Source organism: Artibeus jamaicensis, unplaced genomic scaffold, assembly GCF_021234435.1.
Source record: "Artibeus jamaicensis isolate MK-2021 breed Jamaican fruit bat unplaced genomic scaffold, CSHL_Jam_final contig_233, whole genome shotgun sequence".
NCBI classification, from domain to species: Eukaryota; Metazoa; Chordata; class Mammalia; order Chiroptera; family Phyllostomidae; genus Artibeus; species Artibeus jamaicensis.
In genome coordinates this window covers 62,182,238-62,206,353 of record NW_026521486.1, presented here as the reverse complement: position 1 = coordinate 62,206,353, position 24,116 = coordinate 62,182,238, and the positions used below count along the sequence as shown (strand labels likewise).

The window sequence follows — 24,116 nt, the reverse complement described above, 5'->3', positions numbered from 1 at the left end:
CAGATGGAATTAATTATGGAGAATGAATGAAATGAAACTTTTGGATATCCTTTAGTAACTAGAGACTCACCACTGATATTTCTTCTGCTTCCTCAGTTTGACATCGAAAGGCCTGATGCCAAATTATATTTTTCTAATAAATATTATTTTTATTATAAGAATAGCACATCATCCTTACAGAAAAAATTTAAAAACATAATAGAAAAGAAAAACTAAGCCATTCAGTAAAAAGCTGTATTTCTCTGTCTCAATAAAGCCTTATTTATGTTCCTGTTTTACTTTTAATCTATTGTCAATCATAAATGTGTAGTACTCTATACTACTTCAACTTGTTTTTTCACTTAATCTCACTTTATGCACATTGTTCCATGTTATTTCATGCTATTAAAACATTATTTAATAATGTCAAATGAGGTACAATCAACTCTTCTGTGATTCATCAGCCTGAGGCCCAGATGCAGAGAAGACAATAAAGGGAAGCACAGCTCCCATTTCTCACTCCGACAAACACAGGGACCTGACTTGCTCCTCAAAAGATCACTATTTAACACTTTTTAAAATATCCTTTTTTTCCCAGTCAGTTATCAGCATGGTATGATAAAATGCCATATCTCCTAGAAGCTGCCTTTCCTTACAAAGAATTAAAAATTAATATGACAAAGGCAGAAGAGTAGGATCGCAGGCCTTCCTGAAAACACGAGGCTGTACATATGAGTAGAGGAACCAAGAATTAGGGAGGCCCACATTCAGAGCAAAGTGAGGGGTTCATTTAAAAGAGATTCAGGAGAGTACCCGGGTCAGCCAATTCACGTTTGGCCAAGACTCTCGGCCATTACCATCTGACAGATGCTCAGCGCCCCCAGAGAAATCAGTTGGTCTCATTCCAGTTCCTAGAGAACAGGTGTGCCCATCACCCAAGGAAGGTGGAAATATACTGCTAGAGTTGGCACTAATTCTCATATTTGCTGGCAGGCTCAGCAGAAAGTTCAAGAGTTCAGTGGCTGTGAAAGAGACTGATGTGCTCTGGAACAGAGAGGAACACACCGATGAGCACTTGTGAAGCCACAATTCTCAATAAATGCCCACAGCCCCAGAACTCCACCCCCTGACCCATGCCTGGATGGGCACAGTCTGTAGATGGTTACGTTGAGTCTTTGAGCCTTTTGGAAACCCCAGAAAGGCAACAACTGGCAGACCCTTCACCAACTAGGAAAATAAAATACATTGCCAGCTGCATTTCCAGTTTAAACCCTGCCTCTTCCATGAGATTTCCCATCTGATCAGATGTCTTTCGGTACTCGATACCCCTATTGCCCATTGGGCACACATCTAGCAGTGTTATTCAGATGATCTTGCAGTTCAGCACATCTGATCATGTACCTGGGATACTGGCCTGGAATAAATGTCCTCCTTTAAAATCATGGTATCACCTAAGATTCCAGAGCCTTTCTGTTGCCACCTATACCTCAGAGAAGCCTCTGAGTCCCTTCAGAGAGAGCCGTGCTCATCAAATCTAAGTCCTCAGCCTCATTAATACTCAAGCCTCTATCCAAACCCTGACCACACTTCTTACTCCTCTCTCTAGTCTTATCTTTCTTTATTCCGAACTTACCCTTTCCATTCCAGTCAATCAATATGTCTTGCTATCATTATATGCTTGGCAATTCTTCACTCTGTTCCCTTGAACATATTACTTCTATCAGGAATATTCTCTTCCATTCTTTCAATTAATCCACTGCCATGACCTATCTCCTCAAAGACTTGGCTTGCAACTACCTAATTAGAAGAAAAGTAGCTCTACTGGGAGACTTCCGGACAAGATGGAGGTGTTGGTAGACACACTGTGCCTCTTCGCATAACCAAAATAAGGACAACAACAATTTATTTATTTATTTACTTTTGTTTCGCATTTTAAATATAGATTTTATTGATTATATTTTAGTTGTTCTATTTCCCCCTTCATTCCCCTCCACCCTGCACACCCCCTCCCCCACCATTCTCCCCCTTTAGTTTATGACGACGTGTCTCAAGTTCTTTAGATTCTATATTTCCCCTACTATTCCTGCCCTCCACCCTATCTATTTTCTACCTACCATCTATGCTACTTATTTTCTGTACCTTCTCCCCCCTTTGACAACAACAATTTAGAAACAAAATAACAACCAGAACTCACAGAAAATTGAACTGTATAGAAGTTGGACAACCAAGAAGATAAAATAGATACATTCATCCAGACTGGGAAGCAGGGCACAGTTGGGCAGCGGGACAGAGAGGGGTTGCAGCACAAAAAGCAGTGGTAACATGTGCAAAAGGCACCCCAGGTATGCAGGTGGCAGCTGGCAGACCCCAGGCACAAGGTGGCAATGGGCAGACCCAGTGAGGTGGCAATTGTAAAGCGAGGCACTGTGCACAAGGTGCCTGACTGGGCGGTCCCACATTCGTGTGCAGATAAACCAGGAGAAACTGGGGAGTGAGACAGATCATGCAACCCAGGGTCCCAGCACATGGAAATAAAGCCTTAAAACGCTGATTGAAAACACCTGTGGGAGTTGAGGTGCAGGGAGAAACTCCCAGCCTCACAGGAGAGTTCATTTGGAGAGACCCACAGGGTCCTAGAATGTATACAAGCCCACCCACATGAGAATCAGCCCAGAAAGGCCCAGTTTGCTTGGGGGAAGTGGCAGAGGGGACTGAGATCCTACAGAGAGCAGAGCAAGTGCCACTGTTCCCTCTCAGACCCTGCCCCCACATATAATGTCACAGCTCAGCAACTGGGTTGCCCTGCCCTGGTGAACACCTAAGGCTCCGCCCTTCATACGTAAGAGGCACAACAAGACAAAAAAATGGCCCAAATGGAAGAACAGATCAAAGCTCCAGAAATAATACAATTAAGCAACCAAGAGATAGCCAACCTATCAGATGCACAGTTCAAAACACTGGTGATCAGGATGCTCACAGAACTGGCTGATTTTGGTTGCAAATTAGATGAAAAAATGAAGGCTACACTAAGTGAAATGAAGAGAAATGCACAGGGAACCAATAGGGATGGGAAGGAAACTGGAACTCAGATCAATGGAGTGGACCAGAAGAAAAGAATGAAGAAACCGCACAGAAAAAAAATGAAGAAACAAAAATTCAAAAAAATGAGGAGAGACTTAGGAACCTCCAGGACATCTTTAAATGTTCCAACATCCAAATTATAGGGGTACCAGAAGGGGAAGAGGAAGAGCAACAAGTGAAAAACTTATTTGAACAAGTAATAAAGGACAACTTCCCCCATCTAGCAAAGAAAATAGACTTCCAGGAAGTCCAGGAAGCTCAGAGAGTACAAAAGAAGTTGGACCGAAGGAGGAACACACCAAAGCACATCATATGTACATTAAAATATATTTTTTAAAAAAGAAGAAAAGCCTTTTCAGACCAATGAGGCATTGGATGTAGTGTTGCATTTTGTATATTGTGTTTGTGTTATCTCTCTGATCACCAGGTCGAACCTTCAAAGACAAGACTATGATCACTGTCTTCCCCTCTGTGATCTAATACAATGGTCTGCATGCAACAGATATTCCACAAATATTTGTGAGCTGAAATAAATGTATGACTTGACTGGGTAGCTCAGTTGGTTAGAGTGTTGTCCTGATGTCCCAAGGTTATGGATTTTATCTCTGGCCAGGGCACATACAAGAATCAACCAATGAATGCCTAAATAAGTGGAACAACAAATTGTCTCTCTTTCTCAAATCAGTAAATAAAATTAAAAATAAAATGCCTATTTTTAAAAAATGTTCAATATGTCAGTTAGCATGGAAGTGATTTTTCTTAAAATAGATCTTAGTTTGTGGGTTCACTTTCAAACACAATAAATTTACGATGGAGGGAAAGTGCTATGAACTGGATGTGTCTCCCAAATTCATATGTTGACACTGTATGAATTAGGAGGCAGGCCTTTGGGAATTGATTAGGTTGTGAGAGTAGAGCCATCGGAGAAGAGATTTGTGCCTTAAAAAGAGGCCACAGAGAGATCCCTTGCCCCTTCACCCAGGTGAAGACACAGGGAAAAGATGGCTGGCTGGCTGTGAACAGAAAGTGAGACCTCACAGACAAGGAGCAGGCCAGCATCATGACACTGGACCTCCCAGCCTTGAGAACTGTGAGAAACAAATGCGTGTTGTTTATTAGCCACCCACTTTATAGTATTTTGGCTATAGAATCCTGAATGAAGCCAGTGAGTAAAAAACGGAGAAGTAAAAGGGCTGATTAGCTATCACATCTGTCAGCCTCTTCCACTGCTGTTCCTACCACTTCTTGACCAATTGTAACAGGAGCTTCCATTTGATGAGTGTGTACTCTTTGCCAGGTGCCATTCATACCTTGTCATTTTACCCTAAGATAGAAGCCATTATCCTTATTAGCATTTTGCAGAAGAAAAAAACCTGAGGTTTAGATAAGTTAAGCACTTTGCTCAGAATCGCATTTTAAGCAGAAAGTCATCTTCTACTGAACTACCAGGAAAGATGAAAAGAGGCGGGAAGGAAAGTGCATGAGAAAGAATCACTGGGTCCCATTTTGCAGAGCAGTGTCTGGTCGATCCTTCCTGCAAAACTGGTGGCTGCAGTGGGGTGGCCCAGGTTCCTCCTTCAAAATCCAGGGAGGCAGTCGCTCCCCAATCAGGGATGGGGGCTGCTGATGGCTCACAGAGAAGCCCTCACCTGGCAGCCATCTTGGCCAAGTTACAGCCCCTCTCAGGGCCAATCAGATAAAGGGGTACTAAAACCTGAGTGCCTTGCCTCACTTTAGAATATTTTTCAAGGGTCACCGCAATGACAGAAGGTCCATGGCATCGGCCAAGGCCTCTATGATAGTCTCCCAGCCCAGCTTCTCAAACAGCACAATTGGGCCTTGCTCCTTTCCTCCCTGACATTTGCTGTTGCTGAGAGCACACCCTTAAAAAATCTCCTGCACGCAAATCTCTGCCTCTGAGCCTGTTTCCTGGGAACCTGCCTGAAGGCACCAAACATTAGCGGGAAAGCAGAAATTGGGGTCCACGGTCCGTGCTCTAACCTAAACCAGGAGTGAGATGCTGGAGGGGCACATCCAAGTCTCCTCACTCAGCGTCAGTGTTGGGAAACCTTGTAGCTTGGAAGGAGTCTGGATGTGTATCCCTCCGCTCCGATGTTCTGACACTATTTTTCTTCTCACCCGTTTTTCCTATCAAGCTGTGCTTTCAGGACAGAATTTGATCAACTTAGCCACATTAGGCTAAAAAAATTAATTAAATTCATGTATTGCTGCTTGAGATTGAAAATAAACTCATGTTCACTTTAAGCTGAAGCCAAGGGAAGAATATGTACAGAAAAATTCTAAATATTTAATTTTTTTACTTATTTACTCAGTTAAACATATTTGAGCGCCTGCTGGGCAGAGCTGGTGAGACCTGGGTAGAAAGAGGGTGGTTTTAGGTTGAGGGTGGCCACCTCAGCCCTTTGGAACCAAACCTAATAACCAACATCACCGACCTCTGAGACCTCCACTGTCTGTCCATGTCTCAGGTGCCAGTGAGGGTGCAACCAACTTTAGGCTGATTTATGGGGTCATTAGCAGTGGATGAATTACCACGTTGCTACAGGAGCAGACATCTGTGGGTGGTAACTCCGAATCCTCTAGGACTAAATGAAAATCTAGTCTTTTCACATGGAGTTCATTTCACTAGCAAATCAAAGAAGTAAGCAATCCATCCCTCTTTTGTCAACTCAAAAGCATGCCAAGTTTTTTTTTAAGGTACTAGGAGATGGTTCAGAAGAGGGAGCAGCCTTTTAAATGGAGTCTTCCCTGCTGTCCAGCAGTGGCATATTTAGCTATTTTGGACAAGTTCAAGATGAAGGGCACATAGGAAAAACTCACCAAGGAGGTTTTGGTCAGGCTGTCTACTCTCTGAATGATACCTATGTCCACTGAAGAAGGAGAAAGATGGAAAGTATTGCTCCTAATTTTCTCACATCTTAAAAAGAAGACGGGAGTTGCTGCTCAGCTTGTCACATATGAATACATGCAGCTACGAGGTGGCCAGCTCAGTGGAATCAGCAAGACACAGCAGACTCAAGCACAAAGAATTTTAGTTGTCATTAACATCTTGCTTGGAGTCCCTGTATAAGTAAGTCACTTAACCCTTCCTTTGACCTCATTTTTTAAAGTGAGATTAATACAGGTTCAGTTCTTAGTTTGCTATCCCATATAATTAATAGAGTGCATGAAACTGTCTTACATATTTCATTAATAATTCTCAAAGGTAATATAAACTCTCCCTTAGGCAGCATAAAAGTAGCTTTTAATTTGGTAGATACGTTTTCATGAATAAAAAGGTAAGATTTGAAATACCTAGATGAGGATTTTTAATAAACACATACATGCCAGGGACTATAGACAGAAACTAGCATGAAGTCTGACCCACATGCAGTGACGGGAGGGGCTTTCGGGTGAAACCCAAAGCTCCGGGCACTTTACCTTGATACACTGCCACAGATGACCGAGCACGGGTGAGCGTTGTGCAGGTACTGAATGGCCTTGGCTGTTCCTATTAATACACTGATTCGAGTGTGCCAAGAGAGTGGGGCTGTGTTACCCTAAAAAGATGACAGTGGTTGGTTTAGTTGGATTTTCTGAGTAAAAACTGTGTGCAATTTCCTTACACAGAAGTCTGTCGGAGTAGAAGCTGATGGTGAAGGGTGCTGTGGTTACCATGACACATTTTTAATTCAAGACAGTCTTTCCTCCACTCCCGGTGGTGGCTCTAGGCCTTTGTAACCAATGAAAATACCTCATAATGTTAATTTTAGCTTACTTGAAATATGGATAATAAAGTAATTATGTTTAAAAGTTCATTAAATAAAATATTTGTGGCATAATAATAGTGTGGGGAATTGAGAATTACCTGGTTTTATTCACATCTTAAATGAAACTTAACCAATTTGAAACAATTTTTAAATTTACATTTCAAAAACATCATATGAGAAATCGTGGCATTTGTTCAGCCTCCTTCTCTTTAAGGAGTCTGTATCATTTTTATGTCTATTCTTTGTATTGAAGGGTGGAACCTTGGTAGTGACACAAAAATTATCTGAGAAATAAGGGTAGTTGATGTACATCCATTTGAGATATAGAATCAATAAGGAGTAAGGACCCAATAAATTCTTTGGCCACCATATTGCACAACGCACAGTAACTCAGGTATTTATTCTACCTTCTAAGAGTAAGAAATTAATTCATGGAGAAGTCCTCTGCCTCTTCAGGAGACCCATCGTGGGCTGTCCCCTCATCTGAACACGCACACTGACCTCCCAGCTCTGGCGGAAGGAAGGTTTCAGCAGCTAGCTCCCCACGGGCTTCAAGGAATCAAAGTAGCAAGCATAGTAATAGAAATTACTTACTACACAGTGTAATCTGTCAAAAAGTGATCCGTTTCTCATATATGGATAAACCAGGCAGAACTTCTCATTCTCCGTAAAATATGCAGCCAATTCCAGGATGTTTGGATGTTGATATCTTGAAACAAAAGATATTTAAATCCATCAAATTGCTTATTCAAATAGGAAATAAACAACACTCTGGTTTGGGGATGGGGGGTAGGTCTAAGCAGAACATAAATTTGGCCAAGGGAAGAATAATTTCATTGAATATATGGCACAGATTTGCTTTCCAAATTGGTCAAAAGTGTTCTAACAAATGTGGGCCCCTCTGTGATTAACTGTGACCATGCAAATACATAGAAAATATCCAAATATAGGAGAGAAAATTTAAGAAAGTGAAGCGTTCTTAAGATTTGGGGTGCTGGGAATTTTACAACAAATAGACAACAATATTCCATATTAACTTATTTTTAGCAGCATAAACCTAATATAACTTATTTATTAAATAAAGATAATGTAACTGAAACTATCCATGTCATTGCTTCAGGTAAATACATGTAAGTCACCAAAATAGAAGAATACAAAAGACTTGTTTTCATTCACATTTGTTGAGAGCTCGTATGTAGGTACTGTACCAGGCATCGGTCACGCAGGTAAAAGAGATAACCAAAGTCTTCACAAAGATTGTATTGTTATCTAAAATCCATGTGACTAGTAAAGTCAGAGGATGAAAACCGTATCACTGGCTTTCGAATCATGGAATTCTGTGTCAGTGTAACATACATGCCTCAGGCTCCTTTCCTTAATGGCTGTATTTCTTGAATGCATGTGTCATAACTGTGAAAACCAATGGAACCCAGGTAACAATGATGAAACACAAAACATGTGAAATTCACGCATACTGTGAATTCAGTTCGATTCATCAGTTATTGGTGAATATGTATACTGTGTTGTAGGCATGCTTGGAGATATTCAAATAAATAAAGCTGTTTTTTAAAAAATGGTTCTATTTATAAAGACCTATTATTTGTTTCTTCAATAGCAAAACTTTGGTATAAATCACACACATATATAGATATCTATCTATAGGGAGATATCTATCTATCATCTAATCTAATCTCCCTTGTAGTCCTATTCCTCCTTCCTCAGGAAAGGGTGTGTGTGTGTATGTGAACGCAAACATACACACAAACACAAACACACAGAGAAACTTTTATTGTTAAATATGTGAAAAACTGTGACACGAGATCACTGCACTTACTATGATACTGACCGTATCCATAAAATGCAAAGCAATGGACTGAAAAGGACCCCAGTGGGTATATTTAGCTGCTTAAACAGCTGATCTATGCCACTAGTTGGCTGATTCTCTGGCAGTTTAAAATAATTTACTGAACTGGAAATCTTTTGATAAGCAGTTGATAGAAGACCTTGTGTAGACACAGACAAGGCTCTGCTCTCTCCCTCACAGAGCAGGAATGACCATTTGCCTATTTTTAATGATTACTGATCTACCAGAAAAATGATTACTTTGGAAGTTATCAAAGCATGGAACACGGAAATGTTATAGGAAATGATTGCTGTTTTGAATTCTGTGGATCCATCTCACCCATCCTTTCACTAAAAAGTTTTAAGTTGATGGGATTTTGGATTATATAGCTCTGAAGATGAGCAGGTCAGATACCTTTTGAAATAAATTCAATAAATATTTTTGAGTGCCCCTGCAGATAAAACATGATGCAACCTGGCACATTGTGACGGAGCAGACAGACTCGAACAACAAACAATCCTGGGTCTGAGTCTCTGGTTTTCCTTTTATCGGCTGTGTAAACTTGAACAAGTTACCTGGTCTCTACGATTTGAATTATGCCCCGCCCCATCCATATGTTGACAGCATAGCCCCCAGTGGGATAATGTTTCATAATAAGGCCTTTGGGAGGTAATTAGGGTTAGATGAGGCCATGAGGGCGGAGTCTTCATAATGGAATTGGTGCCTTTACGAGGAGAAACAGCAAAGAGTTTGCTCCCTCTCTTCACCACTTGAGGACCAAACAAGAAGGCAGTCCTCTGCAAGCCAGGAAGAGTCCTCACAGGAATCAAATCTGCCTTGATCTTGGCCATCTCAGACTCCAGAACTGTGAGAAGCAAATTTCTGTTGTTTAAGCCAGCCAATCTATGGAAGTGGGTAAAACACCTACTTCCTGAGATTCTTAGAAAAATTAAGTTAAAGTTTAAACCTTTAGCCAAATCCTTGGAAATGATTAGGTCTTTTCTCTTTTCTTGAAGAAGAAGGGAAAAAAAGAATCAGAAGCCAAATTCTTAGATGCTTCCAACTCTATTCAAGGCACAAGGATTAAGCAGTTCCCTTGATATTAAACAAATAAAAACCAAAAAACTCATCCTCAGGTCTCAGTTTAGATGTTACTTTTTCCAAGAAGCTTACTCTGTGGCTCATCCCCACCCCCAAGGTGCCATTTCCTGTTTCTTCAGGGTTCTGCGCTTCACTTACTGAAACTGCCCATTTATTTATGCGATTCTCTGCTAATCCCACTCCAAACATCTCACATACTGTGTTCTGAAAGGTGAAAGCTGCATCTGACTTATTTATAAGTAAATCTCCGAGACCAGAGAGATTGAAGATGATTTAGGAAATAAGTTGGATCTTGTAAAAAAAAAAAAAAGATAGGATCTATCTCTATTTCTTCATCTGTAAAATAGGGATAATAGCAGTACTTACCTCATAGGTAAATTCATTACCACATAGGTAATCCTATGATTTCCACATAGGATTAAAGAATTAATTCATGTAAAGTTCTTGGTGAATAAATATTAGCAATATAAATAATAATGATGGCACATGAGGAATATTCAACATCATAGAGTTGTTAATTCTCTCTAAATTAATGTATAAATACCTTACCAGAATAAATTCAAATGAATCAGATACATGAATGTAAAAAATGAAATCATTAAAGTACTTGAAAAAATGGTAATATTATTTTATAACTATCAGTGGGGGAGGCCTTTTAAACTTTGATATAAAACCCAGAGTTTATAAAAGAAAATATAGTCGAAAATATTAAATTGAACTACATGAAAACCATTTCCTCATGGCAAAAACTAGAATAAGCAAAGACATATGACATAAAATTACTTGTATCTCATAACATAAAACAGGAGTAATTTTCTCTAATATATAAAATGCTCTTATAAACCATTAAGAAAAGTACACAACAGTCCAATAAAAAATGGAGAAAAAGATTATATTTCATATCTCTTAACATACAAAAAGATTCACTCATAATATAAAAAGAAATTTAAACTACTCTGAGAAACTATTTCCACCTAGCACACTGGCAAAAATTAGAAGTTAAGAATAAATGCTATGCCCTGGCTGGTGTGGCTTGGTGGATTGAGCACTGGCCTGTGAACCAAAGGGTTGCCAGTATGATTCCCAGTCAGGGCACATGCCTGGGTTGTGGGCCAGGTCCCCAGTGGGGGGCTCACTGGAGACAACTACACATTGATATTCCTCTCCCTCTCTTTCTCCCTCCCTTCCCCTCTCTCTAAGAGTAAATAAATAAAAAAAATTTTCAAAAGAGAATAAATGCTATGTTGGCAAGAATGGGGAACCAGGCACTCTTACATATGACTGGCATAAGTATAAATTGGTATAACTTCTAGTGAAGGACAATTTGGTAATATGTCATACATATCACCATTTGATCCTATAATTTTATTTATGTAAATTTATCTTAGATATATTCAAACAGGTATGAAATAGCATATTTCATATGCTGTTTTTTGTTGCACCATATTTTTTAATAAAAAATAAAATAAAACCCTATCAGTAAAGGAATGTTTAATTAAATTACAGCGGAGCACACAATGGAATACTAAAACGAGCAAAATGAGCCAAGTGTGCGACCTCTTGTGGGAGAAGAGGGAAAACATAAGACTAAATACACGAACGCTTACACAGAAACTCTCTCCGGAAAGGTGTACGCGACTCTAACAACGCGATTGCCTTTGGGAAAATTAGCTGGGCGGCTGGATGATAATAGTGGAAGAAATTATTTTCTTGTTTATCCTTTTGCACTTTTGGAATTCTGAAATGTTTCAACTTATTCATAAGCAAATAAATACAGCTTAAATATAAAAACTTTATTGCAATTTTGGTTTCAGTTTTCCATTGACTAAATGATATATATTATGTTTTTAGAATTAGCCTCTAACATTTTGACTTCTGGGCCTGGATATAAAAGCAGAAGGATTGGTACCCCTCCCCCCAGTCACATATTGGTTTAGAAAACATTGGAAAAGAACATTCTCTCTTTGTGAAGGGTGATGAGTGAACTCTTTAGGGTTAGGGGCCTTGGGTGAGGCAGGCTGCACAGCTGCATATATGAATATGTATGAAAATGAAGTAGTTTTAGTTTGTCCCCGAGGACTCTCAGGCTCACAAACAAATTCCCAGAAAACAATATGTGCATCAAACGCTCGATTTCTTTGTCTAGAACTCTTCTCTTGAGGGTGGTTATGTGGACAAAACAGTTTCTTGACTGGAAAGTCTCTAAGGAAGGAGGAAATGGTAAAATATATACAATTCTAAAGTTCTAAGAATTATTTTATACTCAACCATGTTAGTCACACATGATTTAACCTACTTCCTCTTGACAGTTTCTTGTTAAAATATTCAAGTGAATTATGTAAATGGCCTATTTTAAAATGTATTCTAAGAAATATACTAAAATAAATGTCAGATATTTACCCAAAGTTCTAATATCACATTTATTAAATGTCAACCATGCCAAGCTTTGTGCTGTAGAATCAAAGATGAACAAAAAGATGAAGACCAGGCACAAAGGGAAAAAATTCCAGGCAAAATATACTTACAGTAGTAGAACTTCGAGCTCAGATAAAAACCTCTTCCATTGTTTCTTACACTGCATTTGTTTTTCCTAAATATCACACAGACAAACAAGAAAAAAAATCAAGGAAAGGATCTCTAGCTCTAGAATTCTTAGCCTAAGTCCTACAGTCTTTCTAAAATCAGATGAGCTTTTTGGCATAAATGCAAATGCACATTTTTCTGAGAAAAGGATCCTTAGATTTAATCAGATTTTCAAACATCTATGAACCCCAAATGGATTAAGAACCAAGCTATTAAATTAAAAGTTTTTCATGCAATGTATTATGTTGCCATATTTTATATTTAAACTCTTTCACCTTTTTCATAAATTTAACAATACATGTATTCAGAGAAAATCTCATGACATTTAGAAATCTCCCCCCTTGATCTCATAAAGAACCCAGTCTGTGATTGCTGTATTCTGCTTAGAACTGATTTCACTAGTTTGGCATTTGTGACTTGGGTTGTTTGAATTATGATGGTTCAAGTTTACCTCAGTATTGATTTTGAAGAGATGGACTTATGAAGCAAATAAAAATATAACTTCTTATTTCAAAGATGCTTCAGAAGCTAGCCCTGTGCCTGGCAAATATTTATTGAATAAATTAATGAATTCAATAACATTATACTGAGCATACTCTGTACCTGACACTGTTGTCAGTGACCATACAGCCATGTCACTGCATGTCTGAATTTCAGGTTCCTAACTTTTACATAAAAGAGTTAAATTAAGTGCGCTCCTAGGTCCCATCAGCTGTAAGTTTCTATCATTTGCAAATGCTAGACAGGGCAGAGTTTTCAGAGCTCTCTGTCCTCAGGAATATAGAGGGAGAAATCCAATAATTCTGGAAGCTAATTTCCAAGTTAATTCAGGAAGTCAGAAACAATAAACTAGGCTGACAAATTATATTCAAAGACACTTTAATGAGAATTTATATTAAAAAACATTGTGGTGTGATCCAAGTGGTTTGGGTCCCAGGCCTACTTCTACAACTCACTATTTGTTGACTTTTTGTTCCTTAACCTCAGTGTCATAGTTTTCTTAATCTGAAAAATGAAGGGGTTCATTTCTGTGTGCATGCTAGGCTGGCATTCCTGCCGTTCAAAGTGTGGTGTGTGCACGAGGGATGTAAGCTTCACCCAGAGCTGGTGAGAAATGCCCGATTTCGGATCCCCACCCAGATGCACCAAACAGGTGCTGGAGGAGCCTGTTTAACAACACATCTAGTACATTTCCTGCTTCAGTCCCTCTACAAAAGGTTATTAAAGTTAATGTCCAATTTTACAGAACCATGTTCCTTTTTAAAAAGACTCAAATGCTCTGTGGCTCAAGCTTCACTGGATTATCTCATCTTTCTGATAAATGTGTGTGGGGGCGTGTTTGTATGAGTGTGTGTAACACCGCACAGTCTCTGGTTCTTGGTACCTCTGTCGCCTCCTGTCTGTTTACTCCTAGAGCTCAGCAGCTAAATTCATTAAAAAGTCGTTTGTCGTTCATTTCATTGTTCAACAAATATTTACTGAGTAATTACTACGGATCAGCCTCTGTAATGAGGCACTGGATACAAAGTTAAGTAAGAACCCTTTAAAGAAAACCCTCTAGTCTATTGGGAAACAAGGATGAGGAAATCAATACCATGATATAATGCTATGGTGCTGTGACTGCACATAGGAGGGTCAGCAAAACCATACTGGAGGGAGCAGAGGCAATCAAAGAAATAATTGTCTCTGCGTCAGGAAGGGAAGGACGTCTAGAGGCAAAGACATCTCATCCTGAAGCCAGAGTCCTGGAAAGAAAACTCCCCAAAGAAAGTGTAAGTTGGTGGCAGCTGCAGAAGAGGAAGGTCATGGATGGAGCCTTTGGGGAAGTGGCCTGGGGCGCAACGGAAAGAGAATGTACTAATGGGGCCAGAGATGCAATGGCCCCAAGAAGCAGGCTTTGGTTAGGCTACCTCAGGAGTAGACACATTCTCTTTGTTAAGTGGTTTTACCAGTAGATGGTTCCATTTCTTTATTAGATGTTTCATCTTAGCAAATGTTTTGAGATGTCTAGAATTAGCGAGCAACATGCAATTTGAGGAAATGGAGAAATCAGGCTAATATATATTTTTTAAGTCCCTGTAATCTCAGCTGCAAAGTAGGATTCACTTTAGGTCCTCCCTCCTTCTCCCTTCTTTCCCCAACCCTATCTACCAGATCACTATTTTGGGTCTATTTCATATCACCTCTCAGATATACCTTCTCCTCACCATGCCCCACCTCACAGCATGGGTTCTGAACACGGGCTACCTATATACCACCTGTGAAGCTCTTTAAAAATACTGATGCCTGCCACCACTGCCATTTCCCTGACCTAACCAGACACTCAGGGGCTCAGTTTTTAAAAGCTCCCAATGTGATTCTAATATTGGGATTGAGAATGTTGGTTTAAGGCCTATCCATTTCTTAACTTACACATCTGAAATATCCCTCTACCAGGTCTTTGCACCTCCAGTCAAAGCTCTTGTCCCCTTTACTCCAATGCTCCTGCCAACTTCCAGCTCATCCTCTAACCTGTAACCCAGGCTCTATTTAAAAAACTCAAATCCAGTCTTTTCACTCTCCCTCTTAAAAATCATCCATGAACTTAACCTGTCTTTCCAGTATCATCTTCTGCCACTACCTTCCCACCCCCACACTAACCTCTACTCCACTGAAGGATCTGTTATTCATGAGTAAGATGTCTGCTTTCATGCCTGCACCTCCAGGCCTTTGCACCTGCTATTTATTCCACTGCAAAAATACTCCCCCTCCCTCACTGCCTGCCAAAATCCTACTCACCCTTCAAAATCCAGCTGAAAGGTTGCTTCCTTTCATCCACTTTCCCATTTGTTAACTGCAGAACTGTTTACTGAGTGGTTACTCGGTGCCAGGCTCTCTTCTGGGTGCTGGATGCACCCCCCTCTGGTTATATTTTATGGGCTCCCAGGATCTTTTGGGCAAATCTCTGCTAAAGTACTTCTCACACTACAGTTTAATTTTTTTTAATCCAGCTGTTTCCACCTGTAAGGCTGTGAGCAACTTGAGGATCTGCCTTATTCATCTCTGCATGCTCAGTACTCAATCCATACAGGAGTTTAGAAAATGTTTATTAATTGTTGCCCGACAGCGAAGGACAGGAAGAACAGCTCTCTTGGGCGTGTGCTGTGTACTTATCTCTTCCTGGCTCCTGAGTTGGATTCCTCCACACCCTTTCTGCTCTACTGGCTGCCATCACTCAGCTGTCTCCCAGTCTCCTGCTCTGATCATTGCCTTGCTGCTCCTGCTTGAAGCCTCCCCTTTCCCGCACTTCTGAACTGGGATAGAAGAGAATTTATAAGGTAACACAGGACGTGAGCCTGTGGCTTGGCCTGTGAGGCTGTCCAGAAGAGATACTTCTGACTCTAAAAAAACAAACGTGAACACTGGAGTGTTAGGCACAATCTGACCATCTGAAGCAAAGTCCCAAAGGCAATGCAAGGCTTTTCAGAAAAGTCTTTCTCATGCAGTATATCTGGGGAAGGGAAGGATTTAACTTCCACATTCCTGCAAGATAGGTATTCATTTCTCAGTCATTTCTCCAGTCACCAGAGGTCACATATCTTATTTTATTTATGAACACACATATTTCAAATTTCATTTTCAAACACACATATTCTCAATCTTGATGAAAACATAATACATTCTAATATGAAATATTAGCAAATAAATAGAATTAATATCTTGTGACATTAATTCTTTCCATACCTGTTTAAATAACTTAATGGCATAGGTTTGGTTTTGGATCTCCACTCTGTACACCTCAAAAATCTCCCCTTCTCCAATTAGGAAGTCTTTGTGGAAGTTGTTGCTTCCTTCTATGATGTTTTGAAAGCTGATAGAAGATTTAAGCAACATTCCTTAGAAAGGAAAGTAGGGAGAAGATCAGTTACCTTTTCTTTTCTTGAGAGTCAGTGCCACCATTATAAAGAACCAAGATTTCCACACTAGAAACACATCAGAGCCGAGTGGAGAGTCAACTGGCTGAGGCCCAGGAACCAAACTGAGGCCCACCATGTGCTCTCTGCTCCCCACATTGCAGAGCAAATGGCCTTTTAGATATTTCCATAACAGCACAGTGATTCTATCACCTTTCCTAAAAGATCAGCTAAAAACTATCACTGGGGGAACTTTTCCAAGATGCTGTTTCTTTGTCATTAGAACTAAAAACCTAAAACCAGTACACACACACACACACACACACACACATGCACCGATATTAGTGGAAATCTTGGTATGTGTGACTGAACAATATTCTCTAAGAATGACTGATGGAAACATATTTCATAAGCCAAATATTCTAAATGCCTAAGTTACTCAGAGTAAATTAGGAAGACACTAAAGCAGAGATGGGGAGGAAACACGGAAAAGATAATCAAATACAAATTCAAAGGCAAAAGCTTGGCTAAATCCTTCAGAACCCAATTTTGGCTTTATTTCCACATTTAGTATCTGATTTAGACCTTATTGCTAACTCTTAAAGGACCAAATTTTTCTAAATCTCTTTTGAACCAAAGAAGCATCAGATCTAATAGCAAACTTTAGACAAGGGAGCCTTAGATAGCCATTAAAGTTTATCAAAATGATTGCTAGGTAGAACAAAATTATTCTTTTTGCTAATAAAGTAGGAAAGTTGATGTACAAAATAACTGGATTTTCATAGTGACTTTCCAAATTGCTCTGTGAACATCTCTAAAAATCTCTGCAAATGCTATGCAAATTTCTAAAACTATATAAAACCCAACATAATTTTAAAATGCTTTCCTGTAATACATGAAAATAGCAAATTTCATTAACAGAAAATAAGAAATCCCCCTGAGACCTCAATCGGCCAATAGATTTTTATTTTATTTATTTATTTATTTACTGACAATAGATTTTTAATATCACAATAATATACCATTCATCAGAACTGGTTCAGTCAAAATTACAAATATTTTGATATCTATAAAAATTTATCCTGAATCTATATAATGAACAGTTAACATATTTATTAGATATTTCCCCATGTCAATTGACTTAATTGAAAGCATGATTTAAAAGAAATTGGGGCCCTGACTGGTGTGGCCCAGTGCATTAAGCACTGGCCTGAAAATTGGGCTGCAGGTTTGATTCCCAGGCACATGCCTGGAATCCAGGCCAGGTCCCTGGTAAGGAGCGGGCGAGAGGCAACCATACATTGATGTTTCTCTCCTTTTTCCTTCCCTTCCCTCTCTCTAAAAATAAATAAATAAAATATTTAAAAAGAAAAAGAAAGACATTGGGGTGTTTGGGGTTTTTTTGTTTTACCTTTGTTATTATCTTCAGGAATAAGAACATTATCCACCATGACATTGGCTGTTTCCTAAGAGAAAAAATATATGTTACGGAAATTTAGTTTCATGAGTGTAGGTAGAATAGAACCTCAACAGAATCTAAAGCTCCCCCTGGACTATACAGTTCAACAAAGTGAAATCTAACTTAGAGGAAAACTAATAGGAAGCAAAATTATTTTACTTTATTCAACAGTATTCATTGCCATATCTATATTTAAGGCTTCCAGGCCAACTGTGAAAGCTCAAGTATCAATGTTATAGTCAGTGATAGTCAATTTTAAGTGACTTCTTTATTATAAAAATGATCACTGCTCATTTGCTTTAATAAAAACTAACAGCAATATGCAAAACACCAGTTAGAACAGGAAAATGAAAAGCTGAGTTAAGACAAATGCATAACTCACAGTACCCTTACTAGTTCTAAGTCTCATCTCTAACAGATCACTGGGAGCAGAAAGCTCTTAACTCTTCAAACATTTATGAATCTCTAATTTTCTGAACCCTCAAATGAGCAAAGAATAGATGGCAAGAGAGCTAAGGTTTTTCTGTTTTTAAATTAGCACCTGGTAAGTCCAGCATTTTTATGTCTGATAATTTCATTGCTATGCTCAATTACATATGCAACAGAGTTCAAGGGCCATTATCTGTGCATACACACTCTACCTTGGAGAACATGTTTGGAAATCCATCTCCCTGATGTCTCGGTTCTGAGGGATTCAAAACTGCTCCTGAAAGAAAGAAGGGGTGCTAGATAAAACAACAAAATTATGTTTCTAATAAACTTGGCTTTGGTCCTTTCTTAGACTGTGTATATAAACACTTTGATAGTAATGTTCATTTCTAAAGCTCAGTTTTATTCCCATTGAATACTTACAAATTTGTGTCTGAATAGCATTCTAATGATCAAATATTATACAAACATACTTTGGTTCACTTAAAACATAAATATCTACCTTATTGTTAGACATTATTAAAGATACTATAGTATAAAGTAAAAAATTGAAAGGAAAAAGGAACATTGTTATCTTTTGCATATATTTAAAATTTTTTTTCAATAATGGAGTTGTATTTCCTTGAGTTAGTTTATTTTATATCCTACCTTGTGCTACAAGGTGTTAGAGGTGTGTATGTGTGTGCATATTTGTGTGTAAGTTAACCACTAAACATCTACCAGCACTGCCCAATTTCATTTTATTTATTTTTAATTTAATCTTTATTGTATATTTTTTACATTACATTTTTGTCTGTTACATCTCCTTCCTACCAGCAGCAATCAACCACACTGCTGTTGATCTCCATGAGTCCTTTTCCATTTTGCTAAATCCCTCCATCCACTAACTTCCCCACCCCTCCCGCTAGCTGTCATCTGCTCTTCATCTAGGAGTCTGTCCTCATTTTCCTTGTTAGCACAGTTTGTTCACTATATTCCACATAGGCGTGAAATCACATGGTACTTGTCTTTCTCTGACTGGCTTATTTCACTTAGCATAATATTCTCCAGGTCCATCCATACTGTTGCAAAGAGTAAAAGTTTCTTCTTCTTCATGGCCGAGTAGTATTCCATTGTGTAAATGTCCCATTGTTGTTTTATCCATTCATCTACTGATGGACACTTAGGCTACTTCCATTTCTTGGTGATTGTAAATAATACTGCAATGAAGATAGATAGGGGTGCTTATATTATTTTGAATTAGTGTTTCAGGTTCCTTTGGATATATTCCAAGAAGTGGTTTTGCTGAGTCAAATGAAGTCCCATTTCAATTTTATGAGGTATCTCTGTACTGCTTGCCACAGTGGCTGTACCAGTTTGCATTCCCGCCAACAGTGCACTAGGTTCCTTTTTTTACGCATCCTCCTCACCAGCACCTGTTGTTTGTTGATTTATTGATGTTGGCCATCCTAACAGGTGTGAGATGGTATCTCACTGTGGTTTTGATTTGCATTTCTTTGATGATTAGTAATGTTGAGTATCTTTTCATATGTCTATTAGCCATCTGTATGATCTCTTTGGAGAAGTGTCTATGCAGGTGCTTTGCCAATTTTGTAATTGGTTTGTTTGCTTTTTTGCTGTTGAGTTTTGTAAGTACTTTGTAAATTTTGGATATTAACCCCTTAGCAGATGTATTAGCAAATATGTTCTCCCATTCTGTGGGTTGTCTTTTTATTTTGTTTTGACAATTTCCTTTGCTGTACAGTACTTCTTAGTTTGATGTAGTCCCATTTATTTTTCTTTTGTTTCTCTTGCATGGGGAGATATATCCATTAAAAATGTCTGAGATTTTGCTGCCTATGTTTTCTTCTAGGATTTTTATGGTTTCAGGTCTAACATTTAATGTAACATTTGATACATTTAAAATTTATTCTTGTGTGTGGTGTAAGAAGGTGGTCTAGTTTCATTTTTATGTACATCTGTCCAATTTTCCCAACACCATTTATTAAATAAAATATCTTTAGCTCACTGCATGTGCTTGCTTCCTCTGTCAAATATTAATTGCCTATGAAGGTGTGGGTTTATTTTTGGGCTCTCTATTCTGTTCTATTGATCTATGTGTCTGTTTTTATGCCAGTACCAGACTGTTTTGAATACTATGGCCTTATAGTATAATTTGATAATAGGTAGCATGATTCCTTCAACAATGTTCTTCTTTCTCAGGATTGCTGTTGCTATGCAGGGCCTTTGTGGTTCCATACAAATTTTTGAAATATTTGTTCCAGTTCTGTGAAATATGTCAGTGGAATCTTCATAGGAATTGTATCGAATCTACAGATCGCTTTGGGTAGTATGCATATTTTAAAGATGTTAATTTTTCTTATCCAGGAGCACAGTATGTACTTCCTTCCACTTATTTGTATCTTCTTCAATTTTTGTTTTTTTTAATATTTTATTTATTTATCTTTAGAGGGGAAGGGAAGGAGAGAGGAAGAGAAATATCAGTGTATGGTTGCCTCTCGTGTGTCCCCTGCTGGGAACTGGCCTGCAACCCAGGCATGTGCCCTGACTGAGTTCAATTTCTTTCTTCAGTGTCTTATAATTTTCTGAGTACCAGTCCTTTACATTCTTTGTTAAGTTTATTTCTAGGAATTTTATTCTCTTTGAAGCTATTGTGAAGGGGATTGTTTTCTTGATTTCCATTTCTATTAGTTTATTATTGGCATATAAACATGCAACTGACTTCTCTATATTAATTTTGTATCCTGCTAATTTGATGAATTCAATGATCAGTTATAGGAGTTTCATGGTGGAATCCTTGGCGTTTTCAATGTACAGAATCATGTCACCTGCAAATAAAGACAGTTTTACTACATCCTTTCAAATATGGATGCCTTTTATTTCTCCTTCTTATCTGATTGCTGTGGCTAGGACTTCTAATGCTATGTTGCATAAGAGAGGTGAAAGTGGAATTCTCTGTCTTGTTCCCAGTCTTAAGGGGAAAACTCGTAGTTTTTATCCATTGATGCTGGCAGTGGGTGTGTCATATGTGGCCTTTATTATATTTAGGTATGTTCCCTATAATCCCACTTTGCTGAGAGTTTTTATCATAAATGGATGCTGGATTTTATCAAAATGCCTGTTCTGCTCTATTGATATGATCGTGTGGTTTTTAGCCTTCATTTTTTTATGTGGCGAATCACATTTATTGATTTGTAAATGTTGTACCAAACTTCTATCCATGGAATAAATCCCACTTGATTGTGGTGTGTGATCTTTTTGATGCATTGCTGTATTTGGTTTGCTAATACTTTGTTGAGGATTTTAGCATCTATGTTCATCAGGGATATTTGTTTATAATTTTCTTTCTTTGTAGTGTCTTTATCTGGTTTTACAATTAGGATAACTCTGGCCTCACAAAATAAGCTTGGGGGCCTTCCTTGCTCTTGAATTTTAAGAAATAGTTTGAGGAACAGAGGTGTTAGTTCTTCTCAGAATGTTTGATGAAATTCTCCTGTAAAGCCATCCGGCCCAGGGCTTTCGTTTGTTCAGAGTTTTTTGATTACTGCTTCAATTTCTGTAGGTGTAATCTGTCTATTCAGAATCTTTGATTCTTCCTGACTTAGTTTTAGAAGATTAAATGTTTCTAGGAATTTATCCATTTCATCCAGGATCTTTAGTTTGTTGGTAGATAGTTCTTCATAATATTTTCTTACAATCTTATGTATTTCCTTGGTGGTGTTATTATTTTTTCTCTTTCATTTCTGATTTTATTTATTTGGATCCTTTCTCTTTTTTTCTTGATGGGTCTGGGTAAAGGTTTGTCAGTCTTGTCTATCTTTTCAAAGAGCCAGCTCTTGGATTCATTGATCTATTGTGTTATTTTTTCAGGCTCTATTTCATTCATTTCTACTCTGCTCTTTATTATTGCCTTTCTTCTACTTACTTTGGGCTTTGTTTTCTTTTTCAAGTTCCTTTAAGTTTGAAATTATATTGTTTATTTGACCATTTTCTTTCTTTTTTTTTGAGATAGGCCTCAAATGCTATGAATCTCCCTCTCAGGGTTCACTCATTGCATCCCACAAATTTTGGATTGTTGTGTCCTCATTTTCATTTCTTTCAATGTATCTTTTGATTTCTTTCTTAACCTCATTGTTGACCCATTTATTGTTTAATAATGTGTTATTTAGTTTTCATGTCTTTATGTGTTTTTCAGTATTCTTGTGATTGATTTCTAGTTTCATAGCATTGTGATCAGAGAAGATGCTTGTATGATTTCAATCTTCTTAAATTTATTGAGACTTATGTTTTAACATGTGGTCAATCCTAGAAAATGGTCCATGTGTACTTGAAACATATGTATATTCTGCTGTTTTGGGGTGAAATCCTCTGAAGATATCAATTACTCTAGTGTGACATTTAAGGTTGCTATCAATTAATCTAAACTTTTTGATCTAGTGTGACATTTAAGGTTGCTATCTCCTTGTTGATTTTCTGCCTGGAAGATCTATCCATTGAAGTCAATGGTGTGTTAAAACCCTTGACTATGAGTATATTTCTGTCAGTCCTTCATGTTATGTCCATCAAGATTTGCTTTACATATTTAGGTGCTCCTATGTTGGGTCTGTACATGTTTACTAAGGTTATATATTTTTTGGATAGTTCCCTTTATCATTATGTAGAGTTCTTCTTTGTGTTTTACTACATATAGCCTTGGTTTTAAAATCTGTTTTGTCCTGGCTCGTGTAGCTCAGTGGATGGAGTGCAGGCCTTCGAACCAGATGATACGGTTAGATTCCCAGTCAGGGCACATGCCTGGGTTGCAGGCCAGTTCCCAGCAGGGGACACATGACAGGCAACCATACATTGATATTTCTCTCCCTCTCTCCTTACCTTCCCCTCTAAAGATAAATGAATAAAATCTTTTTAAAAATAAAATAAATAAATAAATTCTATTTTGTCAGATATAAGTTCTGCTATCCCAGCTTTTTTCTTTTACATTTGCATGAAATGACTTTTTCCATTCCTTTTAGTCTTTTAGTCTATGTGTATCTTTCAACCTGAGATGGGTCTCTTTGAAGGCAGCATATATATGGGTCTTGTTTTCTTATCCATTTGGCTATCCTATGTCTTTGGTTGGAGCATTTAAGCCATTTACATTTGAGGTGATTATTGATAGATATATATGTAGTGCCATTTTATTGTTAGACTGTTTTCCTCTGGTTTTTTCCTCTTTCTCTTCTTCTTAAAGCAAGCCCTTTCATATTTGCTGCCATATTGGTTTGATGTTAACAAATTCTTTTAGCTTTTTCTTGCCCAGGAAGCTCCTTGTTTCTCCTTCCCACTCACCAATTTTAGAATTTAACTTCTCTCTATTACAGTTCTGCTGAACTAAGGTAGTCTACATGGCTTGCTACAAAAGATGAAAACCCTTCAGTATTTTGTAGTCATTTGTCACATTTTCATTCAGACTTTAGAAAATTTTAATTCCATCTTCAAATTTTTCTTAGATTGTGTTATAGTGTTTCTTAAATTATTTGCTTATAAGACTGGCAATGAAACACAATAAATTTTTAACAAATGTCTTTGAACAATACTATAAACCAAACATTATAGACCTAACAGACATCTATAGAACATTAAATCCACAAACAGAATATGCACATACTTCACAAGTGCACATTGAATATTCTCCAGAATAGACCATATGTTAGGCAATAAAATGAGCCTCAATAAATTTAGAGGGGTTAAAATCATACAAAGCCTATTCTCTGACCACAATGGAATTAAAGTAGAAATCAGTAATAAAAGAAAACTTAGGGAAATTAGCATATTGACAATACATGTAAACAAACTCATAAATAAAAAATAAGTTAAAAAATCCCAGGGAAATTAGAGGACACTTTGAAAATGAATGAAAATGAAAACACCCCTACTGATGTATCTCAGACGGCTGAGCATAGCTCTGAAACGTGCAAGGTCACCACTTGGATTCCTGG

The 24,116-nt window shown here is 38.0% G+C and overlaps 1 protein-coding gene across 1 annotated transcript in view; it reads right to left on the bottom strand.

The window, feature by feature from the left end:
• IRAK3 (interleukin 1 receptor associated kinase 3) overlaps positions 1-24,116 on the bottom strand; it is a 58,992-nt gene that overhangs the window by 17,394 nt on the left and 17,482 nt on the right. The window contains exons 3-8 of the mRNA XM_037136019.2: positions 18,351-18,415; positions 17,662-17,716; positions 16,081-16,232; positions 12,300-12,364; positions 7,425-7,539; positions 6,502-6,620 (exon numbers count right to left, since the gene is read on the bottom strand). Of these exons, the coding sequence (XP_036991914.2) occupies positions 6,502-6,620; positions 7,425-7,539; positions 12,300-12,364; positions 16,081-16,232; positions 17,662-17,716; positions 18,351-18,415 (571 nt within the window). The remainder of the gene's footprint in view (positions 1-6,501; positions 6,621-7,424; positions 7,540-12,299; positions 12,365-16,080; positions 16,233-17,661; positions 17,717-18,350; positions 18,416-24,116) is intronic.